General features: G+C 34.1%; 2 protein-coding genes across 2 annotated transcripts; both read left to right on the top strand.

The window, feature by feature from the left end:
• The first annotated feature begins 7801 nt into the window (after positions 1-7801).
• LOC21401937 (coumaroyl-CoA:anthocyanidin 3-O-glucoside-6''-O-coumaroyltransferase 1) lies at positions 7802-9235 on the top strand. Its single transcript, XM_010104661.1, has one exon. The coding sequence runs from the start codon at positions 7802-7804 to the stop codon at positions 9233-9235; it is 1434 nt and encodes a 477-aa protein (XP_010102963.1).
• Positions 9236-15481: 6246 nt separating this feature from the next.
• Positions 15482-16909, top strand: LOC21401936 (coumaroyl-CoA:anthocyanidin 3-O-glucoside-6''-O-coumaroyltransferase 1). The gene has a single exon (XM_010104660.1). It carries the CDS (start codon positions 15482-15484, stop codon positions 16907-16909), a length of 1428 nt encoding a protein of 475 aa, XP_010102962.1.
• Positions 16910-26415: the final 9506 nt, after the last annotated feature.

Below are 26415 nucleotides of genomic sequence, written 5' to 3'. Positions count from 1 at the left end.
TCACAAACTCAACAATCTCCACTTCGGTGAAAATTAAGCCAAACTCAAATAATGAAACTCCTCCGCCATCTCTTTCTAAATCCCATAGGATTAATTCCAATTTACAATACTAAATAAGTCCAAGCGACACCTGAACTTTTAAATGACAACCAACTTGATCAACGAACTTGTCACAACTAATGCAATACAAACCAGATTGTTAAGCTCCACCTGCTCACGAACATCGGGATCTTTATCTACAACTTCTAACTATTGGTCTTCAAATAGGATGGCAAAATCATCAACTATGTGAATTACCAAACTTGGTGACTTTAGCTAAAAAAAAAAACCACAACCAATAGCCGTTCACCCCAAACTCAAATCTTAAGAATGTTTTTGTCCTTCGCTCAAGCTTACCATCATTCACATGAGTACAAACTATACAATCAAATCTCAAAACAAAGTCAACAGAGCAACCAAACCATACTCAAACGGAGTCTTCAATCCAAATGCAGTTGATGGAGACCTAACCAAATAGCAGGCTAGAAAACCAAACTTAGAAAGCAAACAGCAAGCTTTCCCAAAGAGAGTTAAATTCATACTATCTACGACTAACAACTGTTGTGGCAAATCCCAAATAGTGCGGTGTCTCACTATCTTCTTCTCACAGAACTCGTAACTCTCACCAAATTGCACACCATCATAATCATCAACAAACGTCAAAACTGACATCCCCACATCACTCACATGACCCGAATGCAAATGCCATGAACGAGTGATCCTAAAATCTGGATCTAAGCAAGATGAGACCGCAGTAGCACCAACAACTGTACTACCTTGTAGAAAATAGAGGCCATTATGCAACTCTCCCTTAATCACCATAGAAGCTCCCTTACTAACTCTTAAAACTCCACTTTTAGCAGAATACCTATAACTTTGTGAGTTGAGAGTCCTAAAAGAAACAAGACTTTTCTTCAAATCTGGCACATGTCTAACATCAGTCAAAGTCGTAACTCTGCCATCAAACATCTTAATTTTGACTGTTCCAACACTAGTAACTCTATAGGACATATTATTCCCCATAAAGACAATACCTACATCAATAGACTGATAGTCAATAAATCAATCTCTATTAGGACACATATGTTGAGAACTTCTAGAATCAAGAATCTAAGAAGAAAAATTGATATTGCCTACGCAATCACCAGAGACACAGATAGGACATAATCATCATCTTTAAAATGCTCCACAATATTAGCTAATGCTTCTTCACCAGTTTCCTTGTTTTCCTTGAGCTTTGGGCAATCAACTTTCCAATGCCCAGGTTGGTGACAATAATTGCAGTTGCCATTTCTATTTTTAGATATTCCTCTATTTTTGTTTTTGCATTTTTCAATTCCTCTACCTCTAACAACTAATGCACCTGATTGATTTTCATCCCAATTTTCAAACACCTTTTTCTTCAATTCTTTTAAATTCAAAGACGCCTTAACATCTTCCAAAGAAATAGTGTATCTACCATATAACATAGTATCAATAAAGTGCTCATACGAACGAGGTAAAGAATATAACAAAATTAATGCCTGATCCTCATCATCAATTTTCACATCAATATTTTTCAAATCCGGAAAAATTCTATTAAATTCATCAAGATGACTTTGAATAGATGTACCTTCAGACATGTGAAGAGTGTACAAACGATGTTTCAAATAGAGCCGATATGTGAGAGACTTAGTCATATACAGACTTTTAAGCTTCAGCCACAACCCAACAACAATAGTCTCGTCAGTAACCTTGCACAACACCTCGTCTACCAACGACAATTGAATAGCAGTGTGTGCCCTTTCCAAAAGGTCTTCTTTCACAACATCTAACAACGTTGCCGGAAAAGCGTCCTTGCCCTTTTGCGCCGTAAGCAACCCTTGCTGAACTAATAGGGCCCGCATCTTAATTCGCCAAAGACTAAAATCATTCTTCCCATCGAATTTTACAATTTCATACTTTGTCGTCATTGTGGAAGTCATAAGTCTCAAAATAATTTGACAAATAAACCAAATCTCTGATACCAGTTGTTGTGCCAAAATGTCAAATTAAGCAGATTTAAGATAAAATATGAATAACAGAAAAATTAAAGAGACACAAGGATTTAACGTGGTTCGGATTTTGACCTACGTCTACGAACAAAAACAACGAAAAAATTCCACTATAACCAAAAGAGATTACAAAAACTTGTTAAATAACTCTCACCACCCAAATCCCAAATACACATAAAATCTCTCAACCAAACAAAAAGAATACCAAATATTAAACAAAAAGAATACCAAATATTAAAGAATTAAATTCTCAAACCAAATCTCACTCAAAAAAAACAAAAGAGAAACAAATGTGTATCAATGGGGAAAACAAATTACTCTTGCGGCTGTTATCTTTCACATGCGGCTCTTATATATATAGCATATATAATGCTTCTCCAAGTCAAAGTCGGCAACATCAAAACAACCGCAACACTAAAGGAAAGGAAAGATTTGGGCCTTGGGCCTAAACCCAAAAACAAAACAATGGTTATGGGCTTAATTTAAGTTACAAACTCAACAAAATCGTTAAGAAAAGTGCATGTGTATATTATTTTATATAGATAATAGATAAAATGTGAAGTGATTTATATATATAGAAAGACACAAGACTTAATAGATTAACTTTTTAGGTCAAATTGAGTTCCTAAATGTGAAGTGGTTTATATATATAGAAAGACACAAGACTTAATAGATTAAGTTTTTAGGTTAAATTGAGCTCCTATCATATCATACGGTTGTGGGTTACAAAGTAAACAAAATAATCCCATGGCAAGTTATAAGCTTGTAACTTGTGTTCTCTTTCTCTTAGTAGGCATAGGTGTTTCCTCTGCTACAAGAGCTCTGCTCAATTATGACTCACCAACACCGCCTTGGTTCCACGCCACGTGCCCTGGTCACCCCTACGTTGGGCATGGCGGCCTGGGTGCTAATCCTTGTCGTGTAAGAAGAAGCCGTGTAGGCTGCAGCGGAGCCGCGGGAGGATCTGGGGAAGAAGCTGATGGCCCCTGGAGCAAGTGGTGGCGAGGGTGGTGAAGGGAATTAATTAAATGTGCAAGTAGTGTCATCCGCCTTGTGGAAAATCTTCATTTCCTATGTCTTCACGAGGTTTTGTACTTGTTCTCCAAGCGATCCTGGCGGGCGTATATCTATTAAGAAATTTGATATTCAATATAATAGTTCTAGGGGCATGTCATTGCCATATTAAAGAATGATGAACTTCCATTGTCAAAGTGATGAACTTATGATCATGTTATATATGTTAATATGTGTGTCTATATATAAGGGCACAATAACTGGACAAAAGATTGGGAAAGACTGAATTTTTCGTTTTATATTCACGAGAGTGAGAGGATATGTCCCTTGATTTTCATAAATGCCACCTTATCTCAAAGTGCCCACTGATTTTCTAAAATGATTCAAATCACCTTCCGATCTATAGAAAACAGCAACGTGTAAACGACAAGAAAACAGCATGTCATTTCATGTTGTTTCAAGAAGACAGCAATATGTAGTTTGGTGGACAGAAGACAACATGTCATTACATGCAATAAAACGCCATGATCAAACGTGTAAACGACATGTCGCTGGTAAATTGCAGTTCCGCAGCGATAATCGTTTGGTGCCTATCGTAAATCGTTCGCTCACAATTGTTGCTGCCTTACTTTTGGTGTCGCACATATGAAAACGACATGTCAGTCTTTACAACTAATGTCGGTTGCTAACCAAACCCATTGAATGAAGACGTAAAAGCAACAAGGGCGAATTTCCATCGTAAAAATAACATTTCACGACTCTAATGCTAAGATCATTGTCTAATCCCACTAACTTGGTGGGCATTTTGTCATTAACCGAATAAGATCTTACACATAGGCTAAAAAATTGAACGGCTAAGGGAAAAAAGGTGGATAATTAAGAACATGCTCGAACAAAGTCCATGCCTAACATATATATAATGCACTTTTCTAACACGAGAATTGTTTCCCTACCACTCTTGTTACATTTTTCTGGTGCGTTTTGCGCAAGTAAAAAGGAAGGAGCTATCGGTCTTTATGAGGTGGATTTCGGTCCATTTTAGTGATTCAGCAACGTTTTCTCTTGTTCAGAGCCGGGAGGAGAGAGGTGGGGGTTGAAATTGGTTTGGCACTAAGCAGGATGAAATGAGTAGTTTCGGTGCCATCTCAGAAGAAATATTCATGGAGTTTGTTTGACTTGAGTTTGATTCATGTAGTTTTCTTTTTCTTGTTCTCTTTTTGTAATTTTATTTTATTTTTTGTAGCTTTTTAATACGTGTCCTTATAGTTATTGTCGATTAAATTATGTTCCTTTTCCAAGTTCCCTTTTTTTTATTATTATTATTTTTTTTGTTGCAAAAATTGAGTTTATGTAAGGAAATTAGGCACGACCTAATTTGAATACCAAGAACGATAATAGCGAACAAGAAAAATAACAACACAATCACACTATCCAAAGGCGCGGTGCTCTGTTTTTTTTTTTTTTCTTTTTCAGTCCTTGTTTGATTAGGCTCCACATACATAACAACAGTTTCATTCAAAGGAAAAGGCAAGACGCCGACAAAGAGGAAGGCCTAAAGGCCGAACAATACATAAGAAACAAAGCAAGCCAATAACGTAGGAGCTATCCAAATTAGGCGGCTCAGACACATTACAGACACCAGACAAAGTTATACAAGAAAAAATTATCAAAAAAAAAAAAAAAAAAGTTATACAAGAAAGCCCCAACGTACGAGCTGCGTCAACTGTGGACAGCGAAGTTAACAGTTATGCATCGGTGAAGAAAGAAGCAAAAGCTTCTAGAGAATAATAAACAAAAGTTAAGTGTGAGAGTGGTTGCCGTGAAAAATATAGACGTTTAGTTCACGATTCAGAATCGTGATTTAAAACTATTCAAAATTATTCTCAATTTACGTATATTTTATAAAAAAAAATACTGTAATTAGTCACGAATCATGATTCGAATTTTGTCACGAATTCTCGTACAAAACACCTTATAAGAGTTATATTTTGTCTAAGAGAGTGCTTTCTTATTGTCCGTTGATCCGTTCCGCGTTGTCCTCGTTTTCTTTTGTCGTCCTAATTTTTTGTTGTTGTTGTTATAGTTCACCTTTTCCATGTAGTTTTTCAATTTTGATGTCGTTTTTTCCCTTTTCTCGCCATCCGAATACTTGTGTAAATGAAATGTTTGATATGTATGGATGTTCTTTCTTTAGGCCTTTTTTGCTTCTTTCGTTTGAATTGAAAATTTGAGTTAAAAAATAAATTTATGTGTGAAAAAATACTATAATAGAAAAAATTGAATTTAAATTTTATAAAAAAACATTGTAGCAAAAATTTTAATTGTGATTTGAACTAATAAAATGAACTGTGACTTAACATCCTTCATGAATTTCATTATGTATTCACTTAAATGCTATTTTTTTATTGGTATTCGAAACCTTCTTAACTTTTCAATTAACATCCTATACATGGCATTATATTATTGCAATTCATGGATTTTGGCTTTTTTCCACTTTATGATTCATGGCGCGAGTTATATATATATATATATATATATAGACAGACACACCTTTCTATACTTGTATTTGTACAACAACAACAATAATGTGATAATGAATAAATCGAGTATACTCTATATATATTGTGCTACTTTGTATTCATTTTATAGCACATTATCATCATCAGTCTTTAATCAATTTTAACGTTGATTTATAATTTCTCTTTGATAAATACCAATTGATGTGCTGTAGCAAGATCCAGTTTTTATCGCTTGTTGGGATTATTTCAAGGTTAAATAAGGTAATTTTTTTCTGATTTTTATAAGGTCTGATGAGGTTGTCAGATTTAGATGAAAAACATACAATCCTTTTTTTTATGAAAACAGGCCAACAAATAACACTCGTCGTTTTGCCATGAAGTATGACAACTTTTTTGGGTCAAATTCCATCGTTTAGGTTTCAAAGTTTTTAATAATTAATTTTTATTTTTGTAATAAGATGACCGTAGAATTTTAAATTATAATTTTGTTTGCATTTCCTGATCTGATAGTTTCAATTTCTATTTCCTATCAAAATTTTCCTTTTGGAAAATTTCTAATTTTTATTACGTTTAATTATATTCAGGCTGAATATATAGGCAGTTTCCTGTTTATTTATTTACTTATTGAATAATTTTTAAGTGTTTGTTCCCTCTTTTTCCAATTTTCGTTATTTTGATGAACCAACGAATTTTGATAACAAACAATTTTTGGCATTCTCTATGAAGAACCGATCCACTTTGTTCATGATGCTAATTACAATCAATGTTGTCCTAATTATATATTAGCATGCATTTTAGTCCCTCCACATATGTAAATTCCTCAATATTTTTCTTACAATATTATTGGTTAGCGAATCTGAAGGTCCCATATTTTTTAACTTATTTTAATAGGTGGCATCCCTAAGGACCAGTATTTTTCTAAATTGGTTGTAAAGAACTTACTTAAAAAAGTTAAATTAAAGGTCATGAATAAAGTCAAAGTTTTGGAGCACATAATCACATAAAGTCTAGGTTACACAAAAAAAGGTGCCATTTTTTTTAAACTTATTTTAATAAGTGGCATCCCTATGGACCAGTATTTTTCTAAATTGGTTTTAAAGAACTTACTTAAAAAAGTTAAATTAAAGGTCACGAATAAATTCAAAGTTTTGGAGCACATCATCACATAAAGTCTTGATTACACAAAAGGTGCCATTTATTTTTAAACTTATTTTAATAGGTGGCATCCCTATGGACCAGTATTTTTCTAAATTTGTTTTCAAGAACTTACTTAAAAAATTTAAATTAAAGGTCACGAATAAATTCAAAGTTTTGGAGTACATAATCACATAAAGTATTGATTACCCAAAAGATTCTATTAACCAGCAGCAACAGTAACAGTAACAACAGTAACAATAATAATAATAATAATAATAATAATAATAATAATAATAATATTATTATTATTATTATTCTTCTTCTTCTTCTTCTTCTTCTTCTTCTTCTTCTTCTTCTTCTTCTTCTTCTTCTTCTTCTTCTTCTTCTTCTTCTTCTTCTTCTTCTTCTTCTTCTTCTTCTTCTTCTTCTTCTTCTTCTTCTTCTTCTTCTTCTTCTTCTTCTTCTTCTTCTTCTTCTTCTTCTTCTTCTTCTTCTTCTTCTTCTTCTTCTTCTTCTTATTATTGTTATTGTTATTATTATAATTATTGTTATTGTTATTATTATAATTATTGTTATTATTGTTATTATTGTTATTATTATTGTTGTTGTTTGCGGCCACAAACGTGGCCATTTATTTATTGAAACCATACCTTCATTTGCCACATGCAGTGCATGCGTGGTCTTTTATTTATTCAAAGCCACATAGCAATTTCACAATCATATAATTTTTGGACCCTTATATAATTACGCATACTTAAAATTAAAATTTAGCAAAACTTTTTAAATATTATACAAATAAAAAAATAATACAGTAATCATTATCATAATATCACACTTTGTACTATATAATTACGTAGTCATTATTAAAAATGATATCAGTTTTGCTATTTTTTAATATTTTAAAAAAATTTACTATATTACCTTTACTATTTAAATCTTGCTATATGTGTAAAAAGCCCTATATAATAAGCCAAACCAAATCAAATTATCATGCAAGGAAATACTTTCTCTTAATTTGCATTTATCTCCCCAATACTCTAATCCTCACAATATCGATCCATGGCTCTGCCGAATGTGGAGGTGATAGTGATCGAGCAAACCAAGGTATCGCCACCGCCAGGCTCAGTCCCAACAACCTCTCTTCCTCTCACTTTCTTTGACCTGCCATGGCTTCTCAATTTCAGCCACATGCAACGTCCCTACTTCTACGACTTTCCTCACCCGACCAACCACTTCTTAGAAACCCTACTTCCATCTCTCAAAAATTCTCTCTCCCTCACTCTCCAACACTTCTTCCCGTTGGCGGGAAACCTCCGCCTCCCTCCGCCGCCCGCGAAGCCTCACATTCTCTTCACCGACGGCGACTCCGTTTCCCTCACCGTCGCCGAGTCCACCGCCGACTTCCACTTTCTCTCGGCCAATCACCCGCTACCCGTCCGAGCATTTGACCCGTTTGTCCCCAAGTTTGCACCCGCACTTGTGGTGGACGGCACGCGCGTGGAACCTCTCCTGGCCTTGCAAGCCACCGTCTTCCCCAACTCCGGCATCTGCATCGGTATCCGGAGAAACCATGTGGTGTCCGACGGGAAAGCGTTTCACCACTTCATGAAATCATGGGCGTCGATTTGCAATACCGGAGGCGATTTAATTACTCGGCTTGATCGAGAGCTGCGACCACCGTCTCATGATAGGACCGCGATCAAGGACCAATATGGGCTTGAGCTTGAGTTGTTGAACGCCTGGTGGAGTACTACTTTGGCATCGGCACGAAATGATGACGGTGATGAAGAAAGACCAGTCCTAGACTGTGGTACTATTGATAACGTTCGTGCCCCGTTTATTCTGCATCGCGTCCAGATTGAGAGGCTAAAGTCTTGGGTCACAAATCAATTGGCCAACGACGAAAGCTCCTCGTCGTTTCACATGTCGTCGTTTATCGTCACTTGCGCGTTGATATGGGTTTGCTTGGCGAAATCGGAAGAGAGGAATTCCGCGCTCAACACCGATAAAGATGACGAGCCTTACTACTTCGCCTTTGTAGCGGAATGTCGAAGTCGCCTCGAGTTTCCATTACCAACGACCTATTTTGGAAATTGCATGAAGATATGTTTTGCACCGGTAAAGAGGAAGGAGTTATTGAGAGAAAATGGTATCGTCGCGGCGGCTAAGGCCATTGGGAAGGAAGTTGGAGAATTGAACGAGGAATCTTTGAAAAAGTTCGAGAATTGGATGATGAAGTTCAAAAAAATTAAGGAATTAGGGTGGCAACATGTCACGGTCACAGGCTCGCCGAAACTTGGTGTTTATGAGGCGGATTTCGGGTGGGGGCGGCCTAAAAAGAGCGAAACGGTCCATTTTAGTGATGCAACTACGATTTCTCTTGCTGAGAGTAGGGACGAGAAGAGTGGTGTCGAAGTTGGTTTGGCACTAAATAAGGATCGATTGAGTCGTTTCGGTGCCATATTGGAAGAAACCTTGACGCACTTGGCTTGAATTGAATTATTGGTGCATATATTCACCTTCTTAATATCTTTCATGAATTCTTAATTCATGTCAACGATGGGTATTAAATAACATTCATAACCGCCTATATATGACCCTTGCAACAATAACAAAATGTGCGAATGAATAATATCAGTGTTCTTCTATTCTTCTCTTGTCTCTCTTATTTATTTTTGTCATACAATTTATCTTTGACGCTACTAATTTGTATTAAGAGATAATATAGTCAATTCCGGCCAAATGTGGAAATAAGCTTGATCGAATTTGGAAAAATAAGGGAGATTGGAGAATTATTTCATCGGCCAAGGCTTTTTTTGATCAAGTCCAATTTTTTCCATTAATGGAAGAAAAATACAGAATATGGGAAGGGTTCTAATTTATTAGAATTGGGAATTCTCAGGGTCCACATTGGAGTAGATTTTAACCCTTTTAGGCAAAACCAACAAACACGATCGTGTGGTTCGTTTTTCATGGTATTGGAATAATAAAATGAAGCTTGTCAAAAACATGACGAATGGGATTTATGGGCATTATGCCCGGATTTTGATGGATGTTCAGGAGAATTTTATATTTTTGTCATAATGGAGTATGAGAACCTTCTATTGTTTTTGCACTCAATATGCAAATAAACAGGACACTCTCTTGTTCATGCCGGTACAATAAGCCGTTACAGCAATTTGTGCATAAGGAAGCAGAAAACAAAGATAATTTGCAGGAGAAAAGAAACAGGTCCAAATATATTTACCAAAAGACAATAATTGATCTACTAAAGTTATAAGGGTTGTTCTTTTATAACGAAACTCAGAAAAAATTTGAATTCAAGTTATAATTTTATTCAAATTTATATTTGTTGTAAAATTTGAGTTTGAACTCGAGTTTAAACTCGAGTTTGAACTTGAGTTTAAACTCGAGTTTGAACTCGAGTTTGGAGCTAAACTCGAATTTAAGTTTTCCTTTTAACTTAAGTTCATAAATTCGAACTCAAGTTAATGAACAATATTTTTTCTATTATTAAAAATGCCATAACTTTTTCGTTTTAATTCTGATTGAAATGATTTTTTTCTATGCATTCACAATGAAAAGACGAATAAAACCCCACCTATATACCCTATTAAAATTTTTCATCATCATTGAGTTTTTATTAAAATACTATTTAAATATAAATTTAAGTTTTGACCCACCCAAACAAACTCAAAAAGATTCTCAATTTAAATCATAACTCAAATGTACACATCTAAATACAAACTCAAGTTACAACTTAAATTTAAATTATAATTCAAACTCAACTCAAGATCATCACTCAAATCACTATAACTTAAAAATATAAAAGAACAATCTCATAATAATTAATTTGAAAAAAGATTCAACAGTTGCTATTGAATTCAACGAGAATTCCCAGGATTGCACTGTCGTTTGTCAGGGACGGAGCTAGACTCTGGACGACTCTTGACCCAAAGTTGGGGGGATGAGTCATGACCCACGAAGGCAGAGGGGTCACGACCTAACGACCCATCCATCCATGATGGGTTAAAAATTTAAAAATGACATACACATTTCTAAAATCTTAGAGAACATTTAGTTGGAGGATTTAAATTATACTATTTTCGATTTACGTGAATTTTTTGTGAGAAAAAATACTGTAGCGAATCACAAATCATGATTCGAATCAGGGAACGAATCCCTTTATCAAACATCCTTTTATACTAGAATATAAAAATGCCCACCTCACTTTCCTAAAATATAATACTCTTTTTCTAATATTTTTATTCTAAATTTATCGTTAATTTTTCACTCACTTTCATTATTCAATTACTATTTTTATATTCTGAAATTAAATTTACTTTTTAAACTTAAAGTTTCTATTTAACTTATACCTTTTATTTCTCAAATTTTAAATTTAACAAAAAAAAAAAAAAAAACATTCCCTGTATGCTTTCAATTTCTTCATTTAGTGCTTGTTCATTCTTTAAATCCACAAAAAGTTAACGAAAATAAGCAGAAGAAATAAATTTAAAAAACAATTTTTGAAAGGTTGCCATTTACTTTTACTTAAGTCTATTTCTTTCTAAAACCGATTTGTTTCAACAATCAACAGTGGCCAAAACGGAATGAACTATCATTTATTTATGTTTATGTTTCATGTGTGTACTTTATGTATTTGTATATACAATTTACACAATGCATGTATCTTTTCCTTATAAGGAAAAAGCAAATAGGTATGAAACTTTTTTTTAAAGTACTCAGGTAATGAATATGAGTTTTTCAAAGACATAATCGGTGAAATAAACGATGCCTTAAATATGATTATGATTAATTTCAAAAATTTCTCCTGAATTATGACCCATGTAACACTTTGCCCCCAAATTTCAAAATGTAACATCCGCTCCCCCCAAACTTTGTCCTGTTAACAATTTTGCCACTTCCATTACACTGAGTGACAGAATTCACCACGTGTACATTATTTAACCCATATGATGAGGGTTATATCGTAAAATATCATGCAAAAACCCCATGTTATTAAAAAATGGATTAAAATGCATCAGTTTATCAAGTTATTAAAAAAAATTTAGATTTGCTCTAAAAATATTTCGAAATTCGCTGCTATCGGGATATTAAAGAATCAACAAATATACCTTTCTCCTAATTAGCAGAAAGATGAACAAGATCGATAAATAGAAGTCGTCTTGCGTCTGGATTTCATTTTTCTTTTACTCACTTTTCATCCCTTCTGGGGTTTTGTTTTGGCTTTGGACATTTCTTCTAGGTTTGCTTGAATGAAGCCACCATTTAAGAGAAAAATTAAAGAAAAAAAAAAAAGAAAAAAGAGAGAGAGAAAAAAAAAACTCATCTCTTCTTTTGAAGAGATTGGCTGGGTACTTTCTTTTCGAATGGTTGGGTTGAGTTTTAGATCTATTAATGTATTTATATTTTGCATTGCACATAGTTCAACTTTACAGATAATACACGAAACCCATAAGTAATAGTTCAAATTAATAATGTTGATGAAGAAAAAAAAATATGGATATTGGGGTCTCGTCGAACGCACGTTGACCTCTGTGAGTGGTGCTGCCAAAGAAGATGAATGCTATGGCTTTGGCATTGGTGCTCAGACTATTCACGTTCACCTTTGCTCACGCCAGCTCTACACGATCTGAGAGCAAACTCAGAGTCGGCGATGGCGGTACTGGAGGAGGTGAAAATGGTTTGAAACGTTTTAAAATTTTTTCGGATCTCTCCCTTAGAATATGATTTTTGAGAGGAATCATGAGATCTAGTTTTAGATACACTGATGCAATAATGCCCCTTCCGTTACTAGTGATTATGAACGAAGATGGGTATAAGCGTAATTCTAGTTTCAAATCTCACTAAATAATGGACATGTAGCGAATTCCGTCACTTAGTGTAACGGAAGGGACAAAACTATTAACGGAACAAAGTTCGGGAGATCAGATGTTACGTTTTAAAATTTGAAGGACAGAGTGTTAAAGGATCATAGTTCAGGATAATTTTTGAAATTAATCCATATGATTAATGTGTTGAAGATAATTACTAGTAGGTACTAGGTAGTATATTAGAGTTGTTACTTTAATGCATTAATATCCTTGTATATTAACCGCCTCTTAAGAAATATATTTTTAGATCTATCACTCAACCACCCCTACGAGGGAATGCAATCTGCGTCACGACATGACCGGTCAGTCGCGATCAATGAGCAATCTACGAGGGATTTGCTCTTTCTTACATCTTTTTTTTTACGTATTATAGATTTCATAGCAACAGGTTAGTTTGGTTGAAAACTTTTATATTGATAAAATATAAATTATATTTTCGTAATTATTTCTTTTAAATTTAGGTTTTTATCCAATGTGATATAGAGCATGTACGCACTTAGTGTTATACTAGTAAAAACCGCGCGTACCCGCGTGAGATTCTATAAGTAAGAATGAAAAATGTATTTATTAAAGTCTCATTAGAGAAATAAAAAATATATATAATAGAAAAAAAAGAATAAGAACGAAAAAAGGGAAAGAAAAAAAAATTGAAAGAGAGAGAAAAAAGAATGAAAATAAAAAAAATCGCTATAGAAGCATTTTATCAGGAGAACATGATTTAAAAAAAAGAGAGGGATATTTATAAGAAGAAATTATTTAAACGAGGAATTAAAAAGAAGTACATATTTATGAGGGTCAATTTAGAGAAAGGAAAAAAATTTATAATAGAACAAAAAAGATAAAAATAGGCAGACAAGAAAAAGAAAAAAAAAAGAGGAAGAAAGGAGGATAGTTTAAAAATAAAAGGAAAGAAAGAAAGTAAAAAAATAAAAAGGTGGAAAGTAAAAAAATAAAAAAAAGGAAAGAGAAAGAAACGACAAAACGAAACCCCCTAAAAATAGATTTCCTCTTTATATTTAGGTATGGATTAATGCTTAGATTGTATCCTATCAATAGAGAAATGTAGCAATGTCTTATAGTAGAATTAACTATTTGTATTTTTACTTAAATTATCAATAACATTAAAGACATTTTCTTTTGCTATGGTAGAGTTTTTTAACCATTAGAATTATTGAAAGGGTAAAATAAGTCTGAGTTTTATATCATGTAAATATGAAAATGAACATAAAATCTTACAAGAACTATTATGTTAAAGTTGAACTTATAAGATTGAAATTCAAGCTCTTAAAAAGTCCAATTTCTATTATGATATCAAAACTTAAAAATTTCGAATGAGTGGTCTAATAGACCAAATATAAGATTGGCGATTCTAAATAAAGCACTATCTTGTAGGGTTGTATAAAGGGTAAATATAATAAACTCTAAGTCCCACGTTTGTTTACCTATATTTGGTGGTGTGAAAATTGAGAGGAAGAATATTAGTTAGAGACCGAAGATATTTTTTTAAAGGAAAAGAGAATCTTGGATAGTTTTATAGAGAGAAAAATAGAAACGAAGGAAGTTGTAATTTTTTTAATCAAACAGCGTTGGAAAGAAAAAGAAGAGAAAATTTTGAAAAATCGTGATATGTAAAATAATTATTTTGATCTTAATCACTATTCTAGTTTTTTCATTTGTATAAGGCTATAATTATAAAGTACACTAGATTAGACATTTTATTTTTTTCTTTTCTTTCTCTTCTACCAAACAACGTGAAAGAAAATCTCCATTCTACTTATTCATTTCCTTCATCTTGATATTTTACTTCTCATAATTCCCTTATATTTTTCATCTGCCCTACCAAACATAGCATAAGTATAATAATAACCATAAACTTCTAAGAACAATGTATCCCTATACTTAACAAAATTATCTTTTAAAATGGAATTCTAAACCCTTTATATCATGTCAAGATTATATAGGATTAGAAAACGTATCCTACATATATATTTTCATACCCTAGAGAAAGATGATCATGATCATAACCAAATACATTTACATCAAAACTATACTAGAAGGACTTACTTGAGAAAATTAAAATGGTTAAAGGTCGCGAATAAAGTCAAGTTTGATAACACATGCGGTATTCAGAATTAACAAAAAAGAAAAAGAAAATCAAAGAATAAGAACCGTTCCTTTTTGTTCAGGATGCTAATAATCATTGTTAATTATCTAATCGTGAATAAAGTCTAAGTTTGGAACACAAGTGATATCAAGTATTAAAAAAAAAAAAAAAAGGAAAATAAGGACCGTTCCTTTAGGAAATCTGCGCCCGTTTCCTTTATAATATGTTCAAGATGCTAAGAATCAATGATATACTCCACACACGTAAATTATATATTCCTCAATAGTTTTCTAGTACATTTGGAAATCTGCGCCAGCTGGCACCTTTATAATACGCCACATGCAATGCGTGGTCTTTTATTCATTTTTGAAAATTGTCTTTTATTCATTGAAAGCGGCACACAAATTTTACAATTATATATATATATATATATATATTAATAGATATTATTGATTTATTATTTTAGCTAGAAGATATTAATCAAAAACTTATAATAAATTGAATAGTTGACAAAAAAAAAAATAATAAATAATAAAATTTAATTTTTATCACACCACATCATAAAATTTTTATATTTAGAAGTGACGGAGACGTAACTATTAAAAACTCGTCCACATATATAATTCTTGGACCCTTAATAATCCTTATATAATAAGCAAAATTTTATCGAAATATCACGCAAGGATATAGTTTTCCTTATTTGCATTGATCAACCAGAATTCTCTAATTCTCACGATATCCATGGCTCTGCTGAGTGAGGAAGTGAAAGTAATCGAGCAAACCAAGGTTTTTCCACCGCCAGGCTCAGTCCCCACAACCTCTCTTCCCCTCACTTTTCTGGACTTGCAATGGCTCCTTTCTCACCACATGCAACGCACCTACTTCTACGAATTTCCTCATCCTATCAACCACTTCTTAGAAACCCTACTTCCCTCTCTCAAAAGCTCTCTCTCCCTCACTCTCCAACACTTCTTCCCCTTCGCCGCCAACCTCGTTTGCCCTCCGCCGCCAGCGAGGCCCCACATTCTCTTCACCGATGGCGACTCCGTTTCACTCACCGTCGTCGAGTCCACCGCCGACTTCAACTTTCTCACAGCCCATCACCCGCGACCCGTCAAAGCCTTGTACCCGTTGGTCCCCAAGTTGGCTCCTGCACGTGTTGAGGGCGACAAACGTATCGAACCTCTCATGGCCTTGCAACTCACCGTGTTTCCCGACTCCGGCATCTGCATAGGCGTTCGGTTTAACCATGTGGTGGCCGACGGGAAGACGCTTCACCACTTTCTGAAATCCTGGGCGTTGATTTGCAAGACCGGTGGAGATTCAACGTTGCTTGCTCAAGAGCTGAGATTGCCGTCCCATGATAGGGCCACAATTAAGGGCCCACATGGGCAAGAGCTAGCGTTCTTGAACACATGGTGGAGCCTGGCATCGACATGGAAAAACGACAACGACGACGACGACGAAAAATCCGTCCTCGATTGTCGTAATATCGATAACGTTCGTGCCACATTTGTTCTACCCAGAGCCCGGATTGAGAAACTAAAGCATTGGCTCACAAATCAATTGTCCAAAGACGAAAACTCAACGTCGTTTCACATGTCGTCGTATGTCGCTACTTGCGCGTTGATATGGGCTTGCCTGGCGAAATCGGAAGCGAAAAACTCCACGGAAAAGATCAATAAAGATGATGAGCCTTACTACTTCGCCATCGTGGCGGAATGCCGAAGCCGCCTCGAGTTTCCATTACCGGCGACCTACTTTGGAAACTGCTTAGCGGTGTCTTTCGTGCCGGTGAAGAGGAAGGAGTTATTGGGAGAAAATGGGACCGTCGCGGCTGCCAAGGCCATTGGGAAGGAAGTTAGGGAAATGAACAAGCAAGCTTTGAAAGAGTTGGAGAATTGGGTGATGAAGTACAAAAAAATAGAGGAGTCACATCGGCAACATGTCACTGTGACGGGCTCGCCGAAATTTGGTCTTTATGAGGTGGATTTCGGGTGGGGAAGGCCTAAAAAGAGCGAAGCCGTTCATTTCAGTGATTCTTCTACATTTTCTCTTGTTGAGAGCAGGGACGAGAAAGGTGGAGTCGAAGTTGGTTTGACACTAAGCAGGGATCGAATGAGTCGTTTCAGTGCCATCTTGGAAAAAATCTTGTCGGAGTTGGTTTGAATTGATTTAGGTTCCTGTCAAAATTTGTTTTTTTTTTTGTTTTTTTTTTTTTTGCGTTTCAGTAATTGTCGTTTCAATTTTTTAATGTTGGCAGTTGTTGCCATCGTTGTCTTTCTTTCCTTGTTCCATGTTGTGCTCTTTTTTCTTTTCTTTATCTTTCTTTGATCTCATCATTCTGTTATTGTCTTCGTATTCCTCTTTCTCGTTGTTGAGGTTTTTATTGTCACATCAACGTTGTCGTCGTTTTTCTTCTTCTCATGTCTTTTTTTTTTTTTGTCTTTCTTTCTTTTTGTTATAGTTTACAATTATCATATCGTTTTTCATTGTTGTTGTTGTTTGCCTTCTTGCTGTCATTTTTTGTTGTCTCGTTGGTCAGGTTATTGCGGTTTCAGTTTGTTATCGGTTACTATATTTTTTTGTTATAAATAAAATGATTTGCCGGTGTGGATGTTCACCATCAGTAATTGGTATTCCATAACTGTCATAACCTCCTAATTAACACTACAATAAGTTGCATTTTATTGTTGTAACATGGCTTTTGACTTTTACCACTGATTTTTTGCCTATATTTATGACTTCTGTAAGCTTGTATTTATACAACAACAATAACAATGAGATGATGAATAAGATGAGTACTCTCTCTATTTCTCTTGTGTCACTATTATAAGTTTCCTTACTCTTGTTGATTTAAAATTGTTTTTAGAAGTTAGTGAAAGGTTTGGAGATCATCTCGGATACTAGGCTCATGTGTTCGAACATATAGAAGTACCTGTGGTAGTGGGTGGTGAAGGTGGATTGGAGTGGGGGAGAGTCGAGTGACGGATCTAGAAATTTATTTGAGTGGGACACTTATATACAATCCTGAATAGAATAATAATACATTGATTATCTTCAAAACTTTAGTAATTAATGCCTTAGATAGCTCATATTTATATAATAAAAAAAGTAATTAAATAAATGTCTCATATTTGTTTAATTTTATTTATAAGAAAAAATATACGTGCATTGTGCAAATTTTGTATATTAACAAATTAAGCGTGCACATGAAATATAACTTTTTTGCTACAGTAAAAAGCTCCCATATAAAGTCACATCTCAACTCGAATCAGTGAAGTGAACGGGGCCTTAACTACCTAAAAGTAAATAGTAACTTTCACTATTATTTTTTCTTAACTTTTTTTTTTTTGTCAATTTAATGAGTGGACAGAGTAGAAATGTAAACCAAAATTCGAATTGGGCTCCCAATTTAGATTGGTGTTTCGAAGTGTAAATATTTGTGGCACTACAAAATTTTTTCACGGTTGAAACCAGCTGAAACCAAATATTCCTTCTCACCTAAGTTCATAAAATCCAAACCATTTTTCTCTCTGGAAAAAAAAATTCAAATCATTTCACACAACGTGACGGATAAGCAATACGGGTACTATCCATGGTGTCAACTAATATGGTATAAAAATTACATTTCGCTATAATCTAAAGGTAATTATGTTATCATCCGATACACTTAGTGGGATCATTATGTTAATCCGTCACTTCCCCTGGACAAAGTAAAGAGTGCAAAATGACAGCTAGCCCACCACAAATAAAAAGAAAAAGAAAAAGTGGCCATTTGTCATTTATCCAATAATTAAGGAGATCGTCACGCCGGCTAAAAGATTCAATAATGCACTTTTCTCATTTGTATGCATTTTTACGCAAACTATAATTGCTACACTTTTCCCTCTTTTTGTTTATAGGGTCTAGAGGGGTTTCAACGCATAAGTGGATTCAAACTCTTGTTTGGTTACATATTTTGAGTTTGAAGTTGAGTTTAGAGTTCATTTGAATCAATATTGAAAGTTGAAGAGAACTTTATCTCCCTTTTAAGTTCTTAAGGTAACTTCCCGTTTAGTTTGCTGATTCGAGTTTTTAATTCGAGTTTAGATGTAATGTTATGTGAGAGTTTTTTACTGTAATAAAAAAGTTAGATGTGACTGTTTCTGAGAACTTTTTACTGTAGTAAAACTTGAATGCTAAACTCGAATCGGCGAAATGAACAGGGCCTAACTCAAAGGTTCTAATATAAAACACCGATCACAAACCTAACTCAAAGGTTCCCACTAATTATTTTCACTTACATTTAAAAAAGAAAAAAAAAACAACCTATAGTGCTAATAATGTTATCAAATGCTGATTCAAACTGTATTCCTTATTTAGATTTTTAAACTACCAAACACTAATTTAAATCACAAAAAACTAACAGGTAAGTTCAAACTTAAAAGTTCAAACCTATCGATTTAAATCCGTGAAACAAATGGACTCATTAATTTCTATGTCTGCCCCACTTCTTTTTTGTTTTCTGATATCTACTTTAATTTCAGTACTAAATTTTTTTTCAAGCTTCCTCTCTCTCTTATCAAAAATCACGGCAATGGTAGTGGCAGCCTTTTACCGAACTCCTCACGTACCGTTTATTTTTCCAAATTAAAGTAGAGATCGGAAAACAAAAAAGAAGTGGGGCAGACAAAGAAATAAATTAATAGGTACGTGCATGCTGATTTTTGCTGCAATTGCACTCGAATTGAGAGTAGATTCCGTAAATAATATAGGAAATTATTGAGCCATTTACATTTGTGAAGGGATTAAACTACTGATAATTAGAATACAACATTGATTATTAACATCATTAACAAAAAGAACTTCTACTTCTGATTTTTTAATCTAAATTTAGAGTTATTTGTATTGTAATTAGTCCCTAAATTATGAGCGTTGTAATACTTTGATTTTCAAATTTTTTATTCTGATATATTATTCTTTGCTTTTTAGCCGTTTTAGTATTTCAGACTAAAATTGATAAAGGATTAGTTCTAAAATTTAACATAAATATTAATAACAAACTTATCGTATAATAACAGAAAACTTTATAGAAAATATTACATTAAATGCAAACTTTTTTAGTCTCAAGGGTTTTCAATAGTAGTTCAAAGAAAGTTTATATTTAGTGTGAATAATTAGTTTATTGTTATAATGCAAAGAGCACAAAATTACCCTGTTAAATTACAAAGATCTATTGCCAATTTTAGTGTGAAAAAAATAAACTATAAAAAATAATATTTTGAGAAGTAATTCGCCAAAACTAAAAGTAAAAAGAATAAAAATGTCATAGTACTCATAGTTTAGACACTAACAATACTAATAATCGTAATACTTAATACCTTGAGTGTTCCCAAACTTCGACTTTATTCACAATCTTTCTAATATATTTTTATATCAGTTTTCATCGTCGATCTTGTTTTTTGCCTATTTCAAATGTTTGTTTCTTTCATGTGTGTTTCGTTATTTCCTGAGCAACACAATACCCATTTTCACATGTGGTACAAGGGGCGATAGGATCATGAAAAATCTGGTATTCTATAATCTCCATAACCTCTTAATTAAGAACTACAATAAGTTGCATTTTCTTATTGTATCATGGCTTTTGACTTTTGCCAATTTATAATTATTGTATCATGGCTTTTGACTTTTGCCACTTTATAACAATCAACTATTCTCTCTATTTCTCTCATGTTACTGTATTTTACTTATATGTGCCTTATAATTTTCTTATGTGCCTTATAATTTTGTTGTGTGCTACTTTATATTTATGCTATAACAGTACACATTATCAGCAAGAGTCTCCAATAACTTTTTGAAGTGATTTAGATTGCTTTTTTAAGAAGGGTTAAAAGCTAATTTGGAGATCATCTTGGATGCTAGTATCATGTGTTTCAACATGTATGAAGTACTCGTGGCAATAGGTGTTGAAGGTGACTTGGAGTTCGGCTGAGCCAAGTGACGGATCCAAAGATTTATTTCAGTGGGTTTTATAAGATTTGTTACAAAACTCTAATGACATTTTTAATACTTTATTCAGACACAGTTCAAATTTTATTCCCTATTTAAATTACAATGTATTTCATATCTAAACACCGGTTCCAATCACAATTAAAATCACCACAGTTCAGATTTTATAGTTCTAATAAAAAAGTTTCAAATCTTCACAATTTGAGTTGTTAAACCAAACAAGCCTTTAAGGCATTAAAGTAACAACTCTAATATTACCTACTTACTAATCATTATCCTATAACGTCTATCTTCAAAATTTCAGTTATGCCTCGAAAAGCTCATATTCATTTGCTAAATACTTGAATAAATATATCATATTTATTTAATTTTATTTACAAAGAAAAAAAAAACATGCAATTTGCAAGTTGTATATAATAAGAAACTTAGCATACACGTGAAAAATAAACATAAGAAATTAACGACCACTCTATTTTTGCAATTATTTGTTATTGAAACTGTTGAGTCAGTACCTCAACTCTCACCACACACGTGCCAACACATATAAGAAAATACAAGTTAATCACAAAATCAGTGTCTGAAACGAGTCATGAACGTGGATGACTTGTTGGTTGCGGACCACCAAACAAGTCGCCAACAGGTAGCAAACTACTGATCGGGTCAGCAAACTCATGAATCTAATAAACATGCTACAGATTCATATGCGACTAGTGAGTCTCGACTTATTCAACGAGTCAGGACAAGTCGTGCAACCTTGGGATCCACAAATTAGTTATAAGATAATCATGATCACTCGATATTATCTTCAGAATGTCTCCAAAAGATCACGCCAAAAAAAGATAAAAGGCAACCCAACAAAGATTTACTTGATCCCCAAGTATCCCATTTGAGTGGAAAGAGCGCGCATATATATATATATATATATAGTTGACGGTGATTTTCTGTCAACTAAAAATTAACTCTCTGAGAACACTCACAGTAACCTTTTACGGGTTAATTAAGGATTAATACTGTAAATTTATATAGAGAAGACAAGAATTTATAGTGGTTCGTCAAGATTTCTTAGTCTAATCCACTTGTGAATGCACTAATACTTTGTTGGTTATAATCTCTCTGAAGTAGTAGAATAGTGCGTAAAAAACTTAATGAGTTCTCATGGCTCTATTTATAGGCCTTATACACATGAGAGACCCCTTCTGCATTTCCCGAGGAGATCATCATCAATCCCTTAATTCTGGGATTTAGCAGTTGTATTTCCATGATTACAGCTTCCCAATCAGGCAAACCACTTTTACCAGCTACCTGATTTCCTGACTTCAACAGTAGTAGTTGATACAGTATATCTTTTCCTGAGTTGACAGGACTATCTTTGGATTGGACTAGGCCGCTTCCTCGACGTCGTGGCCTTTGCCACTTCCTCAGGGCTCTCGACACGCCTCATCCCGCATGAACTCTTAACGTATGAAGGGCACCTTAGCTACAGTTGATCCCTCGACACCAGGGACTCAACCTCGACGTGGAGGCCTCGGCGCTTGTCGTCAAAGGAGTGGGTAATTCCTCGACCGTGGTGTCATATATATATATATATATATATATAAGATCTTCATTTCTTCGATAAGGATTCCACCAGCCAAATCCTGGAGGATCAACCACGCACAAGAAAGCACTCCACACACCATAAACATATGCAAGGCAGAAGCCAAACACGTATTTGAAGAAGCCCTAGATTCATTCTACCTCCACTTACACTATATTTTCCCCTTCTTTCCATATTTTCTCTCTGCATTCTTAATTCCCTTCTTCTTTCCTCGCATTCTTGTTCTCTCATCTAAACATTTAGAGACCTTACAGAAGACGCAGCTCATTAATTTGAGGCAAACCTCTGTAAATTCTTATGCCTCTAACTTTATTAACTTTCGTACTTTATTTACTGTGTAGCGCTACCAACTCTGTGATCGTCCAAACTGGATCATTGACTTCCATTATAAATTTAATTGTAAATTCCACCTTTTACCTAAACCTATCAATTTTAGAAAGAAATAGACTTATTATTTTCGTACTTTATTGTTTTTAGAAAGACATAGATTTATTATTTTTCGAACCTCTGTAAATTCTTGTGTCTCTGTCTTTATTATTTTTCATACTTTATTTACCGTGTAGCACTACCAACTCTCTGATCATCCAAACAGGTCATTGGCTATAATTTTTATTGTAAATTTCACCTTTTACAAAACCTATCTATTATTGAAAGAAATAGACTTACCTAAAAAGTAAATAGCAACACTAAAAATATTGTTCTTCTACATTTATCACTTTCGCTAAATTTCTTAACTTTTTTATTTCTAAATTTAAGGAATGGACAATTTTTTTTTTTTTTTTTTGAAAGTGATACTAGGGATAAGATTAAATAGAAGCCATGTCGGCACTTACAATGTTTGCAATACAATCCGGATATTCTTCCAACCAATACTGGTCAGAAACTAGAGAGATAGCTAATTGTGGTAGTGTATGGACCGCTTTGTTACAATCCCGTGTAACAAAACTGCATGAACCATCACCAGCTTCATGAAGCAGTAATCTAATGTCTGTTAAAATAGGCTCTTCCACAGCTAAAGCCGCTGGATTATTAACATATTTAACTACTGCCAAACCACTCTCAATAGCAAAAACGAGGCCTTCTTGAACTGCCAAGCTTTCCGCAGCTAAATCTATAACACTAAGTGCACCAACTAGTTTCTTAGCAAAGGCGCCCAAGAAAGCCTGTGGAATCACGAATAACACCCCCACACCTATATATATATATATAATATATATATATATATATATAATCAAGATGAGGGAACACAGAAGCAAACTAACTAGAGGACCCTATATAATCAAGATGAGGAATGGACAAAAAATAAAGGTGGAAATGCAAACCAACTAGAGGAGCCTTTTTTTTTTTTTTGGCCAAATAGATAGGAGTTTGGAAGTACAAACGTTTGAAGTAAGCCAAAATTTTGTCACAGTTGAAACCAGCAAAAACCAAACTCTTCCCAACTTAAATTCATAAAGTCCAAGCAAATTATACAAAATGTAATAGTCACGTGACTTGGACAAAGTTAGGCAAAAAGGGTACTATCTTCTATCTATGTTGTCAACTAAGATATATGGTACAACTTACATTTTCACTCTAAGACTAAATATCGTTGTGTAATCAATATATACTTGGTGGGATCATAATGTAAGAGTGAAATATTCACGTCGGCTAACAAATTCAACTGCTAATGGAAAAGGGTGGCTAGGAACATCCTTGCACGGGGTTCAAGCCTATCCAATAATTGCACTTTTCTAGTTTGAGAAGCTTTACGCAAGAGTACTCTTGAAAAATATGCATAAATAAATGATAATTCATTTCATTTTTGCAAGTGTTGCTTGTTGAAACCTACCGATTTTAGAAAGAAATAGACTTGCCTAAAAGCAAATGACAACATTTAAAATGTTCCACTACAGGAAAAGAGGGTTTTAGGTCGTTGCTAAAGAATCACAAGCCGTTGCTAAAACTTTTTTTGCGATGACTCGTCATCGCTAATTATTCGTCGCTAATATTTTTTTAGCGACGAAGTGTCCTCATCACTATATTTTAGCGACGATAAGTCGTCGCTATTTTCAAATCGAAGCTTCTAATCGGACGGGACGTTAGCGAAACAATTAGCGACGACTTCTTCAAAAAGTCATCGCATAAAGTTTTCAATTTGTCCAATGTCAAAAATTTAGAAACACTTTTAGCGATGGCAATGTCGTCGCTAAAAATTGTTCATACTGACAATTAGCGACGACAATATTTGTTTTTTAAAATTTTTTTTATAAATTTTTTATTTTTGCTTTTTTTTTCAGCTTACTTATTAAGTGGATAATAATAGAAATTATGAAATAAAATGTAATAATTAAATAATAGGTTGAAATTTAATTACATGGATAATAATAGTACTAATAATAACATATAGTCAGATAACAGAATAAATAGATAAAACAAACATATCTAAATGTCTAACAATAAATAAAAACAATACAAGTATGATAAGATACTGTAATAAGATCTTAATCTCGTCAGTTAACATTTTCTTCATCTTCTTCTTAATTTTCATCATCTTCTTCGTCGGTCCTAGGAAGCACAATTCCTGGCGGGGGTGGAATGATGGTGCGCTCAACTCCAGGTCGTAGATCCATCATCTTCCTGACCAACTCCATATGCATATCTGGAGCTAAACCTGCAATAGGCATCCCGGACTGTGATTCGGAGGAGGAAGAAGCAAAAGATGAATGTTGCTGAGTCATTCACTACAACAATAAAGGTCATTTGCGACGACATTATTTGTGACTACATATGTCGTTGCAAATATTTCATTATCTGCGACGACATGCCGTCGCAATTAATCCCCGTTAAATAAATTAAGCATGTCATCGCTAATAAATTTAATGTCGTCACAAATAGTTTTGGCGCGCAATTTCCAATGGCGTGGATTTTTGCCGCCAAAGGGAATCCAAGTCGTCGCAAATATCTTATTAGTTGCGACGACACGTGTCGTCACAAATAATATCACTCTATTTGCGACGATGTTTTCTCTTTGTCATCACAAATAAGCTATACACATTTGACCAAGAACAAACGCGGGGGAATGATTATTTGCAAATAATTTCCAGATGTGGGGTATTTGCGACGATTTTTAAATTTATTTGCGACGACAATGTCGTCGCAAATAAGTCTGATCTATTATACCCTAACTTCTTCCTCTTCATTTCCCCCTATTTCAATCTCTCTCTCTCTCTCTCTCTCTCCTGCTAACTCTCTCTGCCTCTTCTTCCCCTCACCGCCGCCGTCGCCCCCACTGCCCGCCGTCTTCTCTCTCTCTTCCATTCTCTCTCTCCCCTTCTCTCACTTCCCTTCTTTCTCTCCCCCCCCCTCTTCCGATCCCCTCTCTCTTGTTCCCATCTCCGGCCGCTGCTCCCACCGCCCCGCCCCGTTCGAAACAAAATTTCATATTTTTTTTTATTTTTTTCTTTTTGTAAATTTTGTTTTTGTTTGGTTTTTACTTGCATTGATTTGAAGAATGTTAGGGATTTTTAGGGATTTTTGTTAGGGATTGTTGTTACTTGCCACGTAAATGGAAGAAGGAAATAGAAAATAGAAAATGTTATGGATTTTTGTTCGAGTTTAGTCATTTTTTATGGTTATGAGAATTTAATTAATCAAGAATTGTGTCTATATGTTACTCTAGATGTTAATAAAATGTTAATTTTGGTGTTTAAAAATTATGTTCGATGTTTTGTTTTGATTTTTTGCCTCTGTCACTGTTTGCACGGTTCCTCTGACTTAATCCTGCTATTTTCAGCCCCCGTTTAGTGGGTTTGAACTTTGTAAGTTTTTTATATTTATTTAGTTTAAAATTGTTGTAGTTTTTGGTTGTATGAATTCAGGATTATGATGACAATATTTGAATTATGATTTTCTTATATTGTTGAAATTTAGTATATGTTTATGATTCTTGTTCTGGGTGGCACATCTTGCAGCTATGGTGTGCTGAAATCTTTTAAAGTTATTTTTCTGCAGGTTTTGATTTTTAGATCATATGAAAAATAAGTCGTTATGCTGCCAAAATTTAGTTAGAAAATGAGAATTTTAATAAGTTCATTAAGAAACTTTA

Source organism: Morus notabilis, unplaced genomic scaffold, assembly GCF_000414095.1.
Source record: "Morus notabilis unplaced genomic scaffold, ASM41409v2 Scaffold333, whole genome shotgun sequence".
In the NCBI taxonomy this organism is placed as follows: Eukaryota; Viridiplantae; Streptophyta; class Magnoliopsida; order Rosales; family Moraceae; genus Morus; species Morus notabilis.
Note: the sequence above shows the minus strand (reverse complement) of the source record. Positions and strands in the feature narration are given on the sequence as shown.

Bases quoted from the DNA above. Each gene is read 5' to 3' on its own strand.
- LOC21401937 (XM_010104661.1), top strand. From the start codon at position 7,802: ATGGCTCTGCCGAATGTGGAGGTGATAGTGATCGAGCAAACCAAGGTA.
- LOC21401936 (XM_010104660.1), top strand. From the start codon at position 15,482: ATGGCTCTGCTGAGTGAGGAAGTGAAAGTAATCGAGCAAACCAAGGTT.